Source organism: Ailuropoda melanoleuca, chromosome 16 (genome assembly GCF_002007445.2).
Source record: "Ailuropoda melanoleuca isolate Jingjing chromosome 16, ASM200744v2, whole genome shotgun sequence".
In the NCBI taxonomy this organism is placed as follows: Eukaryota; Metazoa; Chordata; class Mammalia; order Carnivora; family Ursidae; genus Ailuropoda; species Ailuropoda melanoleuca.
The window spans coordinates 84,939,402-84,955,582 of record NC_048233.1 but is presented as its reverse complement, the minus strand read 5'-3'; the positions used below and the strand labels follow the sequence as shown (position 1 = coordinate 84,955,582).

The window sequence follows — 16,181 nt, the reverse complement described above, 5'->3', positions numbered from 1 at the left end:
CCGCCCCTTTCGGGGGAGACCCGACCCCCCCCCGGCTCTGTCCACCGCCCGCCAGACCCAGTCTCCCCGGTCCTCCGCCCTCAGGACCCGGCGTAGGTGCAGGTGCAGCGCGCCACCTCCCTCCCAGCCCGGCGCATCCCGCTGGGCGGCCATGGCGCGAGGAGACGCCCCACAGGACAGGCGAGTTGGGGACCCGGTGGGGTGCGGACGCGGATCCGGGTGGCCGTGGGCAACGCAGACCCGCTGCCTTCGGGCGCTCCAAGGCTCAAAGCTGACTGGGTGGAACTACAATTCCCATCAGCCGCCTCCGTCGGCTGCCTGAGCCGGAGCGATGGGGGTTGTAGTCCGCTCTGCGGAGGGGGCGGCCTGGGAGGCGGGGGGCGGGGGCGCGGCTGAGGCGTTGCGTCCTCAGGGTGACCTTCTGACTGATCCCCACAGCTACCACCTGGTCGGGATCAGCTTCTTTATCCTGGGCCTGGGCACGCTCCTTCCCTGGAACTTCTTCATTACGGCCATCCCGGTGAGCCTCGCGGCTACAGTGCCAGCCTCATGGCCACAACCACCATCGCCTTGGACGCGAGGAGCATCAGGCGCTCTCCCATCACGCCACCTCTGACTCCTCACACGCCCGTTTGTCCGCGCGTTTGTCCGCTGAAGCACGGAGCCTCGGAGAGGGGAGGTGCCCCTCTCACAGAGAGAAAAGTCAAGCTTTCAGGGATGCCCAAATCCTACAGGGGCAAGGCCACCAGCTGGGGGTGGGGGTGGGGCTGTCTGTGGACCTAGCGAGGAACTACACATCCGGAACTACACACCCGCCACCCCTGTTATTACCCCTGGCTAGTCACTCCTGGGCTAATCCACTCCAAAAGTGTGTTATCTAAGCCTTTGGTTTTCGTTGAAATAGCACAAATTACATTCATTCATCCAACAAACAGTTAACAACATGCATCTACTGTGAACCAGGCCCTGTTCTTGGCGCTGGGGCTACAGGAGGGAACCCAACAGAGGAAGCCTTCACCCTCATGGGGCTCACATTCTCTCAAGGGAAGGCAGAAATGTGGAGTTTGTGCTCTCTTTAGGACTGGGTTATTCATATATATTCAATGCAACAACTTTCCAGATGCCTCTTCAGTGTGGCTCTCTGCTGGCCCCTGGTCTTGAGAGGGAGCTGGGTGCCAAAGAACTATTAATAATTGAATATGGCACCTGCCACCCCAGGCTTGGAGCAAAGTCCTGTGGGTTCCCAGGGGAGGGAGCAATTCCTTCTGCTTCACAGAAGAGGTGATTTGTAACTTGGGAGAAGGGCAGGTAAAGCATTGGGGTTTGGGGTTTGGGGAGAAGTGGGAGGAAAGGGGGAAGGCGTTCCAAGTAGAGATGATGGCCTTGCAAACGCACCAAGGCGGGGGAATGCCAGCCTGTTCAGAGAAAGGGCCAGAGCGTGGGGTACCTAGAGCTTAGCGGGATGGAGCAGGAGATGCAACACAATAGGGAGGTCTTGATCGGGTTCTGAAGGGCTCCCAGTGCTGTTCCAAAATCCTGGGGCTTTGCCCTGCAGGCAACAGGGAACCATGGGCAGGGGAGAGGAGAAAGTTAAGCAGAGGCTTAATGAATGTGTGTTCCAGAGAGAATGCAGTTGGTCAGCACCTAGGCCAGGGCCTGGCTTACAGTAGGCACTCCATAAATCCTCAGGAATCTAGGAGCTGCTGAGGAGTGGGGGTAGAGGCTGGAACCAGGACACTGCAGAGGAAGGGTGATTCAAAGATGAAGCAAGGCCCTGGTTGGGGGTTCTTAGGGTTTGGGCTCTGTCCCAGACGTCTGCTGTTCAATTCAGGGAACATTCATCGAGCTCCGACTGTATACCAGGTGCTAGGATCGGTACAAGGGCAAACAGACAGTTCCCGCAGACTTGAACTGAGCAAGCCCAAGCATGGGAGGAGACAGAGAGGAGAGGCTGGGTGGCTCCTCAGGGTGGGTTGGAGGGTGACCCTGTACCCCTTTCCCTGGTATCCTGGCAGTACTTCCAGGGGCGGCTGGCAGGAGCCAACACCACCGCCGGGACCCTGGACACCAACCACACAGGCCCTGCAGACACCTTCAACTTCAACAACTGGGTGACGCTGCTGTCCCAGCTGCCGCTGCTGCTCTTCACACTCCTCAACTCCTTGCTGTACCAGTGGTGAGAGGCCCCGCCCCTCGGGCTCCCCGCAGGCCATCCCTCCGTGGTCCCTCCACCACCCCTGCTGAGGAAGCTCCATCTGGGCCCAGGGAAGACCTCCCATCCTTCCTCCACTCCCCCTGCATGCCCCCCCCCCAGCTCCCACTGTCCAACCCTGGGCTCAGCCTCTTGCCTACCTCCCCCTGCCGGGCCGGGCTCGAGCCAATGCCCACTCTGCCCTACTCATGAGCAGCGTTCCTGAGACGGTGATTCTGGGCAGCCTGCTGGTCATCCTGCTGCTCTTTGCCCTGACGGCAGCATTGGTCAAGGTGGACATGAGCCCTGGGCCCTTCTTCTCCATCACCATGGCCTCTGTTTGGTTCATCAACTGTGAGCACTGCTGCCCCTCCCCACCTCCCCACCCCATCCACCCAGGGCTTCAGCCCAGCCTCTTCTTTGTAACTGAAAGGGCCCGACATATCCAAGAAGGAAACAGAGCAGCAGCATAACTCCTATCCATGATGAGAAACTGAGGCCCGGAGGGAGAAGAAAAGTCACTTGTCCCAAACCCACAGTGACCTAAGATCAGGTCTCCTAGCCCCAGCCCCTCAGACCTACGGCTGCACCTGAGAAGGAAGAATGGGGGGGGGGTTACACCAGGGTGCTCAGAGTCTCCTGCCTGCCCAGCCTAGTCCAGAGTCTCCCGTGCACCCTGACATCGCCTCCTCCAGGGAGCCTCTAAGGCTTGCCCCATTGAGCAGCAGCCCCACTCTTATCCCTCCACAGCCTTCTGTGCAGTTCTGCAGGGCAGCCTCTTCGGGCAGCTGGGCACCATGCCTTCCGCCTACAGCACCCTCTTCCTCAGCGGCCAGGGCTTGGCTGGGATCTTCGCTGCCCTTGCCATGCTCATGTCCATGGCCAGTGAGTAGACTTGGGTGGCTGGAGGGTGGGGGTTACCTCTGGGATTCTGGGGAGCAGACCGAGTGTGGTAGGAGGGAGATCCCTTGGGTCCTGGGCAGAGATGGAGGTGATGGGGAGCTGGGGGGTGGGTTTGGGGGTAGGGAGTGGGGCTCTTGGGTTCTACAGTGAGAGAACGATCAGGTGAGGACTGGGTTAACTTGGGGCCAGGGGCGGGACTCCTGAGGCTGACACTGGTAAGCGGCAGAAGCCTGGGGTGCAGGGAAGGGGGTCAGGTTTAGGATTCGGATAAACTTGGTTGGAATCCTAGTTCCACTGCTCCCCAGCCAGGGGCACTGAACAAGTCACTTCACCTGTGTCAGTTTCCCCACTGAAATGCCTCTTATAGCTCTGTCCTCAGACTGTAAGGAGTATGCAATAAAAATGAGCACATAATAGTTGCTCAACAAAAGTGACAAGTAGGGAGGAACGAGAGAAGCCAAGGGCTGGGCTGGGGCCCTGCACAGGTTGGTCAGTGAGCAGAGCAGAAGAGGCCAGGAGGTGGATCCGAGAAGTGCATGATGGGAAGTGGGACACGAGCCATTAGCCACTGCCCCCTGCCCCCCGTGGGAGCCAGTGGGACCAGCCCCTCCACTCTGCAGCTGAAGTTTCTGCACAGGTGGCGTGGATGCCCAGACCTCCGCCCTGGGGTACTTCATCACACCCTGCGTGGGCATCTTCTTGTCCATCGTGTGTTACCTGAGCCTGCCCCACCTGGTGAGCCTGGTATTGGGCTCGAGGCCCCACTTCAGAGCATCTCAGATACAGCTCTGAGTCTGAGGCCCTGAGAGAGGCCAAGGGAGGAGGAGGAGGGTCCTGATCCCCAAAGAGCCACTGGGGGACTCCAGCCTCTAAGTCGACAGGGTGGAGAGGGATCCAGACGCCTCAGCCAAGCCAGGAAGGGCCAACGCTTTCCTTCTGCAGGAGTTCGCCCGTTACTACCTAGCCAAGAAGCCATCGCAGGCGCAAGGTCAGGAGCTGGAGACCAAAGCTGAGCTCCTCCAATCTGGTGAGCCCGGGACCCTGCTGGGGAGGGGGAAGACCCAGCGGAGGGTAAAGCGACCTCTGCAGGGAAGCATTTCCCCTCTGTGATACCTCCCCATCCAGAGTCCTCGCCCCTAGTAGCCTTGTGTGAGCAGACACAGAAGCTCATGAAGGGACGTCAGGGGGAGTCGAGTCAGCCCCGTTGGCTTAGAGCTTCAGTTTCCCCTGCTGTAAAATGGGGAGACATTAGAGCTCCAACATGCTAGTTCTGGGTCCAAATGCCTTTGTTCGAATCCTGGCCTCACGACATCCAAGCTGGGTGGCCTGAGGCAAGTCCCTTAACCTCTCTGAGCCTCAGTTTCTTTATTTGGAAAACAGTCCAGGGAGATAAGCCATTTAAGGTGCTTAACTCTGCCGACTCGCGACTCACGACTCACATATGTGCTTCATAAGGAGTAGTTTAGCATATTTCCATGGTTCATTCTCTTTGCTTACATCCTGGGCTGGAAGAGAGTCCCTTGTCTTAACTGCTAGGAATCGCCTTCCGTCGAGCCTGGCTGTCACAGGCATGACCCTGCCCTCCCTTCTTGCCCCAGATGAGAAGAACGGTATTCCCAACAGTCCCCAGAAGGTAGCCCTGACTCTGGATCTTGATGCTGAGAAGGAGCCAGCGCTGGAGCCAGAGGAGCCCCAGAAGCCGGGAAAACCTTCCGTTTTCATTGTCTTTCAAAAGGTTTGGCTTGGATATGGCCCCTAACCACCAGCCCCCGGGAAGAGCGAGCTGCTCTCTCCAGCCCTCTCTAAAGACCCTTAGAATGCAGCGGGGCCTTAGTGCTCCCCTGTCCACTTCAAGGTGCTAGGGTCATAGCGGGTCAGGAACACAGCGAGGCCAGGCCCCGGGAGTCCTGCTCCCAGGCCAGCACGTGGGGGTTGGGGCTGCATGTTGGGCCATAGTCGCCCCGCCCGCTTACACCCTGCCTCTGGCTCTCAGATCTGGCTGACGGCGCTGTGCCTTGTGCTGGTCTTCACGGTCACTCTGTCCGTGTTCCCTGCCATCACGGCCATGGTGACCAGCTCCACCAGTCCTGGGAAGTGGAGTGAGTGCTGGGAAGCAGAAGAGGGCAGGGCAGGGGAGAGGAGGGGAGGGAGGAGGAGTGAAGGGGAGCGGAGGGGAGGGGGGAGGAGGGACCAGAATGAGCCCTTTCTCTCGCAGGTCAGTTCTTCAACCCCATCTGCTGCTTCCTTCTCTTCAACATCATGGACTGGGTGGGACGGAGCCTGACCTCCTACTTCCTGTGGGTGAGCATACCTGGGCTGGGGATATCTGACGGTTTCAGGAGGCAGTTAGGGATCAAAGGGTGGGAAACAGCCCAAAAAGGTGATCTTCCCAAAGTCTGACCTATCTAGGTCTGGCCACAGAACAGTTGGCCAAGTGGTAGTGAACACCTGGCCCCTAGAGGTATGCAAGTCAGGGCTTGGACTACGAGTTCCTTGAGAGCTGAAGTCATGTCCAATAGACCTATGTCTCCAGCATCCAGCCCAGGACCTGGCCCTCGGTGCCCAGCCCAGAGACCCTTACATGGAAGTTCCTGTCCCATGTGAGAGGTTGGACAAGATTCCTAGTGTTTGCATTGCTTTTAGCCAAGGTGCTGCTTCTCTAAATGAAATCTTCCAAGGAGATATAACAAATAAAGTAGACCAAAGAGGAGCTGCTCTGATCCCAGCTGGGCTGGGGCCTGGATCTCCGGCCCCCAACCCCATTCAGCAACACCGCCTGCCCCAAAGGGGTTTGTGGAACCCCCAGGGGTACTTGGAGGAACCCAGCTGGAGAACCAAAGATGCTGTGTTAAGGTCTCCTCCAGAGCCCAAGCTGGAGATCAGAAGGGGCAGAGGCTGGCCCCAGGCCAGTCCTTGATGGCTGGGCGGCGTTGGCCCAGCCCCTCACTCTCCAGGGGCCTCAGTGCCGGGGCCCTCTCCGGCTCACACGGGGGAGGAGGTCGGGGGAGGGACAGAGTCTAGCCGGGTGTCCTGCCAGCGATGGCCCTCAGCCCCGCTTCCCCCTCAGCCCGATGAGGACAGCCGGCTGCTGCCGCTGCTTGTCTGCCTGCGTGTGCTGTTCGTGCCGCTCTTCATGCTGTGCCACGTGCCCGAGAGGTCCCGGCTGCCCGTCCTCTTCCCGCAGGACGCCTACTTCATCACCTTCATGCTGCTCTTCGCCGTCTCCAACGGTTACCTCATGTCCCTCACCATGTGCCTGGCGCCCAGGTCTGGGGGTCAAGAGGGAGGGCCTGGGGGTGGGCTGGTGGGCCTGCCGAGAGGGGGCCCGTCCTGCTTCCGGCCAGCCGGGCCAGCCGGGCCAGCCGGGCCCCAGCTGTCTCTAGGCCTCGCTGGTGCCCCCTGTCAGGTCAGGCCTTACCTGCTGAGCCGCCCTGGGGCAGGAGCTGGGGCGAGGCAGCCTCAGCTGGGGGCATTCCTGCCCGGCGACAGATGACATAGCCCAGGGACAGCTTCTAGAGCCTCCCCTCTGGGCCTGTTTCCCCATCTTGAAATAAATGGGTTGAACTATCATTCCTTAGGGCCCAGCTCCTCCCAAAATTCTCAGTTGAAGGTGGAGCTAAGGTCTTGATCCAAAGTGGGGGTTCATGGGCTGTTTACTCTAGGGACAATGGAGTTGAGAGTCCTGAGAGAGTAAAGGTGACAGGGAGGACCAGGCTGGGACGTTTTGTTGAGCGCAAAGGCAGTGGAATCTAGAATCCCATACTACTGGGCCTGCAGCGCCCGAGAGATGTCCTTGGCACTGGCCTTGCTTTATAGATCAGGAAACTGAAGTCCAGACAGAAGGGCCTAATTACGGTGACCCAAAGGTGGGGTCAGCCCAGACTAGAATTCAGGGGTCCTATTGTAAGGGGAGCAGAGGGCACTGGGGCTGGGGCTGGGTTTGGCCTGGTGTACCCTAAGAGCTCCTACTCCTGTGTGTTCTAGGCAGGTGCTGCCACATGAGAGGGAAGTGGCTGGCACCCTCATGACCTTCTTCCTGGCCCTGGGGCTCTCCTGTGGAGCCGCCTTCTCCTTCCTCTTCAAGGCTCTGCTCTGAAGGGCTCCATCTAGGGCTCGCCCACAGCTCTCTTCTCGCTGCCCCTTCGGAGCTGAGACCCAACGCAGGGGGAATGGCGAGCCGGGTTCAAGCCTCTGCTGGGCGGGGGCCCCTTGGTCTGCGGGTCCCAGGAGGAGGCGGGTGTTGCTCTCCTTCCCCAGCTGGTGTCCGCTTGGGGGCTGCAAGGAAGAATTCACCAGCGGCCATTCTAACCCTCACCCGGGAATGGAGCTGACGCACAGAGACAGACTCTTTAGAGGTGCACAAGACCTCATTCCAAGGGCACCGATCAGAGCGAAGAGGGCCAAGGGCCCTGGCCCTTCCTCACCATCAAGAGTACATTTGTTCATCTCAAGAAATGCACTTGCTAATCTGTGGGGACCGGAGGCCACCAGCGGGGTCTTGCCAAGGGTGTGGCTGGTGTGGCCCAGCCTCAGGTTGAGAGTGGGAGTGGGGATCGGCCCGGGGCAGGTGCTCCTCTTCTCCCCAGGCCTCAGTAACCCCAGGGCAGAGGATGCCAGGAAAGCTGAGGGCAGCAGGAAGAAGGCACAGACATTAGGGATCTGAGGGTACCGACGGGACGGGAACCTGTGGGCCCCAAACAGTGTTTTCATTGCCAAGACTTAACTGTCTCCACTCCCCAGGGCCCGGCTGGGCCTAGTCCCGGAGCTGCAGTTAGCCTCCATGGGTGCGCTGCACTTTTCAGTTTGCAAAGCTCTTCCATCCCCGCTCTCTCACTGAAGTCACACTGAGACCCTTGGGGGGAGCCAGGCAGGGATTGTGCTCTCCCTTTGTGCAGGTGAGGAAACCGAGTCTCGGGGGAAACGATTGGTCCGTGGCAGAGCCGGGACCCAGCCCCCGCCCCCCTCCTCCCTGTAGGTGCTGTTCTTCTTGCCCCCCACCTGCTTCTCTTTCCCTCAAGAGGCTCAAGGCAGGAGTCCTAAGCACTTACTCCATATTTTGGCTGTTTCTCCCTCCAACCCTGCTCCCGGATCTAATAACAACCTTCTTCATTTGTATAATCAATTCACTGAGTCTTTATTTCCAAAGTGCTTTCAGCTCTATCGGCTTTGATGAGCTGGGTGGGGTAGGGATGATTGTACTCATTTGACAGATGGGATGACTGAGGCCCTGAGAGAGGCCGGAATTCGTGGGCATCCCTATGCTGGGCCCTCTTGACCACATGGTGGCCTGTGCTCCTGGGCAGAGCACCTGGCTGCATGAACCACTAGGGCTCCCCCCACAGGTGTCCTGCCTCCCCCGCCCCACCCCCCATCTCAAAAATGGAGCCTCGGGGAGGCCGTCAGAGAATTTTCGGGAGGGATGGAGAAAAGGCCTGCTTCACCACACACCTGTACTACTCTGCCCAGCCCAGAGAAAAACAAAGCCATTAGAGGCACCGGCCTTTCTCCCCACGTGCCCTCCCGCCTGCCGTGAACATTCGCTGAGCAGCTATTATATATACCAGGCCCTGAGTCAGGACAGGGTCCCTGCTCAGAGGTGAGATATGACCTTGGGAGCTGAAATAAAGCCACAGGGCAGATCCCAAGGGAGGATTCATTCCTTTGACCGCTATTCACTGTGCCAGGCCCTGGCTGGTCTGGTGACCCCGAAACAAAGGAGACAGGTCCCTGCCCCAAGGCCACAGGAAGTAGAATGTAATATGGGATGGGTCTCTGAGGGCCCTGCAGAAGTACGGAATGTAAGATTCCAAAAAAGGGTGACGTGGATCCCTCTGGGAAGTCAGGGTGGCAGCTCTAAGTGTCCCCCTAGATGGGCCTCAAGGGAAGAAAAGTGAGTTTTCCCCGGGCTGGGGTGGGGAAGGGGTGTCCCAGGCAGAGACAGCAGGGTGAGGGGAAGGCGCGGACACAGAATATTCAGGAACAGTGGGGACTTCGGGGGGGGGGGTTGGGGGAGCCCCTAGGATGTGAGAGTGGGAGAGGGGAGAGGATGAGGCTGGAGCAGTGGGTTGAGGACAAATGCTGAAGGGCCTTAGTGATGAGGTGTAAACAGGGGGTTAGACAGAGGGGGAGAGATCCAGGAGAGAAGAGGGTAGTTGCCTCTTTAGAGGCCATTTAACTTAGTGGGTAAGTGCAGGTGAGCCGATCCAGCGTTCTGGGTTCAAAGCCAGGCCCTTTCATTTAGAAGCCCTGGGAATCAGGACTTGCCCACGTGTGGAGTCTAGGGAGAGGTCGGGGCTGGAGTACAGACTGACATCCACTGAACAGAGGTTGTAGTCCTAGAGGTATCTTGTGCAGACCACGAGGCCCCGCCAGACCCTTTGACAGGGAATAGTGAGGACAGGACCACACACTTCCTGGGCCCCCTTCTCCTTCTCAACCTTCACAGACTGTTGAACCCAAAGCTCCCTAGACCTGCCAGACCCACCCTCACAGGCCAGGCAACTGTTCTGGGGAACCCACTGGTGCTGGTCTACTGGAGCAAGCCCACGTTAGCTGGGCGGGGGAGGATGGGCCCAGAAAGAGGACACTCACCCCTCAGATGTCCTTATGAGGTCACACCCTGGAATTCCTTCTTCCCACCCTCCTTCCTGGTAGACCCAGCCCAACCCGCCCATTGGATCAGTATGTAGGCGGCTTTTGATGCCGGAAACAAATACTGTGGCTGGTGGGCTGCACCTGCCCGTTCCTCTCCTGATGGCGAGTCCCCTGGCCACTGCCACCTCCCCAGCCTGATGCAGCCCTGCCAGCAGGCCCAGGTTCCCACGGAAGCAGCCAGCTGCCATCAGCAAACACCTGTAGAGGGCTCTATGTGACAAGCACTGGGACAGGCCTGCTGAAGAGACACAAACATTTGAAGGCCAGTCCTTGCCCTTGAGTTTCTCACCCTTTTATGAGGAGGTCTCCTGGTTTGTGAATTGATTCAACTTTCTAATTAAAAGGCAGAGATTGTTGGGGCACCTGGGTGGCTCAGTCGGTCAAACAGCTGCATTCAGCTCAGGTCATGATCCCAGGGTCCTGGGATCGAGCCCCACATTGGGCTCCTTGCTCAGCAGGGAGCCTGCTTCTCCCTTGCCCCTGCCACTTCCCTTGCTTGTCCTCTCTCTCTCTGACAAATAAATAAATAAAATCTTTTAAAAATAAATGAATAAAAGGCAGAGGTTATCAGAAGAATTAAAAATGATGCAACCGTATGCTGTCTACCAGAAACTCACTTTAGAGCAAAAAACAAAAATAAATTGAAAATGAAAGAATGGGAAAAGGTATTCCATGCCAATAGTAATCAAAAGACAGCCAGGCTGAATATACTAATATCAGACGAAATAGACTTCCTGTGAAGAATTATTTAAGAGACAAAGAAGGATGTTATATAGTCATGAAAAGGTATAATAATTATAAACATATGCACACCTAACAACAAAATCCTAAAAAGAATATGAAGCAAAAATGGACAAATTTGAAGAAATACACATTTCTACAGGAATAGTTGGACACGTCAATACTCCACTTTCAATGAAGGACAGAACAACCAGACAAGATCAACAAGGACACAGAGGACCTGAGCTCACCGTAACCCAATTAGGCCAAACAGACACACACAGAACGCTCACCTACAAGCAGCAGAACGGACCTCCTTCTAGAGGGCCTGAGGAACATCTCCCAGGATAGTTCATCAATTAGGACACCAAACAAAACTGCACTGCATTTGAAAAGATTGAAATCCTGGGGCGCCTGGGTGGCACAGCAGTTAAGCGTCTGCCTTCAGCTCAGGGCGTCATCCTGGTGTTATGGGATCGAGCCCCACATCAGGCTCCTCTGCTACGAGCCTGCTTCTTCCTCTCCCACTCCCCCTGCTTGTGTTCCCTCTCTCGCTGGCTGTCTCTATCTCTGTCAAATAAATAAATAAAATCTTTAAAAAAAAAAAAAAAGAAAAGATTGAAATCCTACAACGTATCTTTTCCAATCACAATGGAATGAAACTAAAAATCAATAACAAAAAGCGGACACTTCCTAAATATGTACCAATTGACACATTCTGAGCTAATGGGTTAAAAAAGAAGTCAAAAATATGGAAGCAGCCTAAGTGTCCATTGACGGATGACTGGATACACACACACACACACACACACACTGGAATGTTACTCAGCCATAGAAAAGAATGAGATCTTGTCATTTGCAACAACATGAAAGAACCTAGAGCGTCCTATACTAAGTGAAATAAGTCAGAGAAAGACAAATACCATATGATTTCACTCCTGTGTGGAAACTGAACAACAAAAGAAACAAACAGCAGAAACAGACCCATTAATACTGAGAACAAAATGGTGGCGCTAAGAGGAAAAGGGGGTGGGGGGATGAATGAAATAGGCAAAGGCGATGAAGAGGTACAAATTTCTAGTTATAAAACAAATAAGTCACAGAGATGAAAACTACGGCATAGGGAATATAGTCAAGAATATTGTTACAACATTGGGCCACCTGGGTGGCTCGGTCAGTTAAGCATCTGCCTTTGGCTCAGGTCATGATCTCAGGGTCCTGGGATCGAGTCCCGCATTGGGCTCTCTGCTCAGCGGGGAGTTTGCTTCTCCCTCTGCCTCAGTCGCTCCCCCTGCTTGTGATCTCTCTCTCTCTCTCAAATGAATAAATAACATCTTTAAAACAAAATCTTTAAGATAAAAAAAAGAATATTGTTATAGTATTGTGCGGTGACTGGAATTACTGTGGAATCACTATGTTGTCTACCTGAAACTAATATATTGTACGTCAGCGATACTTTGACACTTAAAAGAGAAAGAGAATACACAATGTATACTATGTTCTATGATCTATTTGCAATTATTTTGCTGTAAAAAAATAAAAGAACTTTAAAATCCCCCTCAAAAAAAAAAGAAAGAAATCAAAAGAGAAATTAGAAAATTTTTTGAGACAAAAGAAAATGAAAATACAACATACCAAAATTTATGGGATGTTGTCGGAGCAGGGCTGAGAGGAAATCTGCAGGGGTAAATGCCTACATTAAATAGGAGGGGGGGGCTGGCGGGCTCAGTCCATGGAGCCTGAAGCTCTTGATCTCAAGGTCCTGAGTTCAAGCCCCACCGGGTAGAGATTACTTAAAAAAAAAAAAAAAAAAAAGGAAGAAGGATCTCAATCAATAATCTAACTTTACACCTCAAGCAATCAGAAAAAGAAGAGCAAATTAAGCCCATAGCAGAAGGAAGAAAACAATAACTATTAGGGTGGAGGGAAACACAGAAAATCAATGAAACGAAAAGTTGGTTATTTGAAACAATCAACAAAATGACAGATTTTTGACTAGGCTAAGAAAAAAGAGAGAGAGGACCCTAAAATTATTAAAATCAGAAATGAAACTGGGGCTGTTACTACTGATTACACAGAAATAAAAAGGATTATGAGAATACTATGAACAGTTATACACCAACAAATGAGAAATCTAGATGAAATTAACAAATCCTAGAAACACACAAACTACCAAAACTGATTCAAGAAAAAATAGGAGGTCTGAACATACTTAAAACAAATAACAAGACTGAATCAATAATCAGAAATGTCCCAACAAAGAAAATTCCAGGACCAGGTGACTTCACAGGCTATTTCTACCAATAATTTAAAGAATGAACACCAGGGCACCTGGGTGGCTCAGGCAGTTAAGCGTCTGCCTTCGGCTCAGGGCTTGATCCCGGAGTTCTGAGATCGAGCCCCACGTCAGGCTCCTCCGCTGGGAGCCTGCTTCTTCCTTTCCCACTCCCCCTGCTTGTGTTCCCTCTCTTGCTGGCTGTCTCTCTCTCAAATAAATAAATAAAGTCTTAAAAAAAAAAAAGAAAAGAATGTAATACACCACATTAATAGAACGAAGGGAAAAAGCCACGTGGTCATCTCCACTGATGCGGAAAAAACATCTGACAAAACCAAAACAGTCAACGAACAAGGAATAGATGGGAACTTCCTCAACCTGATGACACACATTTATGAAAAATCCACAACTAATGTCATATTCGATGATGAACGACTGAAAGCCTCTCCCTAAGATCAGGAAAAGGCCCACTTTTACCATTTCATCTGCTCAACTTTGCACCGGAAGTCCTAACTACAGCAATTTGGTAAGAAAGAGAAATAAAAGGCATCTAAATTGGAAAGGAAGAAGTAAAACTATCCATATTCACAGATGACATAATACACACATATACAGAAAAAAAATCCTGAAGAATACATACACACACACACACACAATTAGAGCTAATAAGCAAATTCAGCAAAATTGGAGGATTCGAGATCCACACACAAAATTCAGTTGTATTTCTAGACACACAATTCTGACACCATCTACCTGGACAGAGCATCAGGTCCCGCAGCTTCCTGGCTCCGTCCCACAAGACCAGCCTCCCTGCAGAGGCCCATCACAAATCCATCACAGTTGTTACCTGCGCTTCTGACCGACCGGCTATACGTCAGAGGTTGCAGCAGCCCCCTCACCAGATTCAATTAATTTGCAACAGCAAATACGGCGCTCAGAGAACCATTTTACTCGCTGGATTACAGATTTAGTACAAAAGGATATAAATCAGGAATGGCCAGATGGAAGAGAGGCAGAAGGTAAGCTATGTGGAAAGCAGACCCCTTATTAATGGTTTTCAACTCAGTTCTCTTTTTTGTTTTTGTTTTTAAGATTTTATTTATTTATTTGACAGAGAGAGCACAAGCAGGGGGAGCGGCAGGCAGTGAGAGGGAGAAGCAGGCTCTGTGCCACTGAGCTGGGAGCATGATGTGGGGCTTGATCCCAGGACCCCGGGATCATGACCCTAAGGCAGAACTAAGCCACCCAGACACTTAACTAATCAACCACTGAGCCACCTGAGCGCCCCCAGCTCTGGTCTTTGACTCTCTCACGCTCTACTCCATCACACTGGGGAGCCAGTGTTGCTCCCCAGCCAGGCCTTTCTGCCCACAATAGCAGGCTGGAGGCCTTCCTCTGGACCTTCCATGTAGCTTTCCTTGATCTTGCCACCTCAGTGAGGCCGTCACTACTTTTCAGTCTCCCCTCAAGCTAAGGACACTGGGGACACTTAGGAAGCTTCTTATTCATTTATTCAACAAACATATACTGATGCTGGCTATGTGGCTACGGTTCTAGTGTGTGGGAGGTGGGAGGTGGGAGACACTGCGAGCAGGTGCCCTGGCAGACGGAGGGAGGTATGGTGTGAGTGCTGCACAGGAGACTTAGATGCTAGTGAGTGAACAGTGAAAGGGCAGAGTTGAGACCTTGGCAAAGAGAAAACTATTTGCAAAGGGCGAGAGCTACTCTTATGTTCTGCCCAACTGTCACCCTGTGGAAATGCAGGCCTGGCATTGCCAGATCTTTCCGAATTTAAAACAAAAGTTGGAAATGTGGATTTTCCTGATTCATCAAAGCCAACAACTAATGGGATTCAAAATTGTTATTTTCAACACCGAGAGGGTCAAAGACAACCCTAATAGCTCCAAATCTGACGTCTTGAGCCTCCAGTTTGCAAGGCCCGTGCTAAAAGGGTCTACGCGTCCTTCTTGCCTCTCTCCCAGCACAGGCCACCAGTGAGAGCCTTCCAAGACAGCACCTGTCCAGTCTCCAGCAAGCCTTCATTCCGGGTGCCTAACACAGCCGCCAGTGCAGAGTGGGCGCTCAGGATGTGTTATTGCTGAGGCTGCAGAATATAGATAGGTCGCCTCCATCACTCTTTAATTCAACAACCTTGACTTCCTGGGGTGCCTGGGGGGCTCAGTCGGTTAAGTATCTGCCTTCGGTTCAGGTTATGATCCCAGAGTCCTGGGATGGACCCCCTCCTTGGGCTCCCAAATCAGCGGGTAGTCTGCTTCTCCCTCTGTCCCTATCCCCTGCCAGCTCCTGTGCTCTATTAAAAAAAAACAACAACAAAAAACAAACAAACAAAAAAACCAACCACCAAACTGCTTTAAAACAAACAAACAAACAAACAAAACGACCTTTGCTTCCTACTGACTGTGGAGAGGAGGGCAAACCTTGTCCTGGCTATTGGAGGCTCTTCCCAGCCGGCCTCAAAACACCTTCCCAAGATTCACAGAGCTCAAATAGTTACCACATATAACTGATTTAGCTGTCGAAGTAGCTGCCCTTCCCCACAGTCTCTCTTCTTCTAAAGAGTCCAGGGATCAATTATTCCACAAGCTTATTAGGCACTTTCTGTATACATTGGCTGGTGTTAGAAAATTCTAGGCCTCCTGCTTAAATGTATGTGTGTGTGTGTGTGTGTGTGTGTTGCAGGGATTGGGGGTTGGACAGAAGGTGTCCCCCTGGGAGAACTGCTATGGGGAGGGGAATCAGTGAGCTGAACAGAGTAATAATGTAAGTGATCAAACACCGCAGCACTACCGAATTCTACCACTTTAGACAGTACGGTGGCTCCTCCTGAGGGGCTTCTCTGATTACCGCAGAGAATATATAGGCTCCCAATTTAGCATCAGCCAGAATTCCAGTTCGGTTCTTCTACGTGCCACTGAACCCCGGGCCCTCTTCATAGGGAGTCAGAAAAGTACACCTCCTTACCTCGTGTAAAACGCGACCGACGAGGATGGGATTCGAACCCACGCGTGCAAAGCACAATGGATTAGCAGTCCATCGCCTTAACCACTCGGCCACCTCGTCCCACACAGAGCACCCCATTCCACATGCCCTTATCTCTCATCTCCTCCGCACCTTCCGGGCCCCTCCCCCCCCCACATCCATTCTTCGGTGTGGATTTCCTAGGACCTGGCGGAGGGAGAGACAGCGGAAAGAAAGGGATTTTTTGTGTTCCTTCCCGCCCGCCGCGGCCGCGAACCCACGCCACCCTTCCCCAAGCTGCAACCAGAGTTCTGCCACGGTTTCCCCTACCCTAAGGCGGGGGCGAGCGCGCGGGTGTTTCAAAACGCGCCTGGTCCAGAGGGTCGCACACCGATCGGGAGGGAGGGGAGCGTATCCCTGGGAACACGGCCGCCGCGGCCGCGGGCACTTTCAGGGTTT

General features: G+C 53.6%; 1 protein-coding gene and 1 non-coding gene across 2 annotated transcripts; one reads left to right on the top strand and one right to left on the bottom strand.

Moving 5' to 3' along the window:
• Window positions 1-36: 36 nt before the first annotated feature.
• On the top strand, window positions 37-8,452 carry SLC29A2 (solute carrier family 29 member 2). Its single transcript, XM_034646212.1, has 12 exons — window positions 37-180; window positions 439-520; window positions 2,016-2,176; window positions 2,409-2,545; window positions 2,942-3,076; window positions 3,732-3,829; window positions 4,037-4,121; window positions 4,693-4,829; window positions 5,088-5,193; window positions 5,310-5,395; window positions 6,162-6,361; window positions 7,079-8,452. The coding sequence occupies exons 1-12, from the start codon at window positions 152-154 to the stop codon at window positions 7,188-7,190; spliced, it is 1,368 nt and encodes a 455-aa protein (XP_034502103.1). The 5' UTR covers window positions 37-151; the 3' UTR covers window positions 7,191-8,452.
• Window positions 8,453-15,742: 7,290 nt separating this feature from the next.
• TRNAS-GCU lies at window positions 15,743-15,824 on the bottom strand. Its single transcript has one exon. It is a non-coding gene; the product is annotated as a tRNA-Ser (tRNA).
• Between the last annotated feature and the right edge of the window lie 357 nt (window positions 15,825-16,181).

Excerpts from the sequence above, each read along its gene's own strand:
- SLC29A2 (XM_034646212.1), top strand. The coding sequence starts at position 152 with ATGGCGCGAGGAGACGCCCCACAGGACAG. Across the intron at positions 181-438 it reads GGAGACGCCCCACAGGACAG|CTACCACCTGGTCGGGATCA; the intron begins GCGAGTTGGGGA and ends TGATCCCCACAG. Across the intron at positions 4,122-4,692 it reads AGCTGAGCTCCTCCAATCTG|ATGAGAAGAACGGTATTCCC; the intron begins GTGAGCCCGGGA and ends TTCTTGCCCCAG.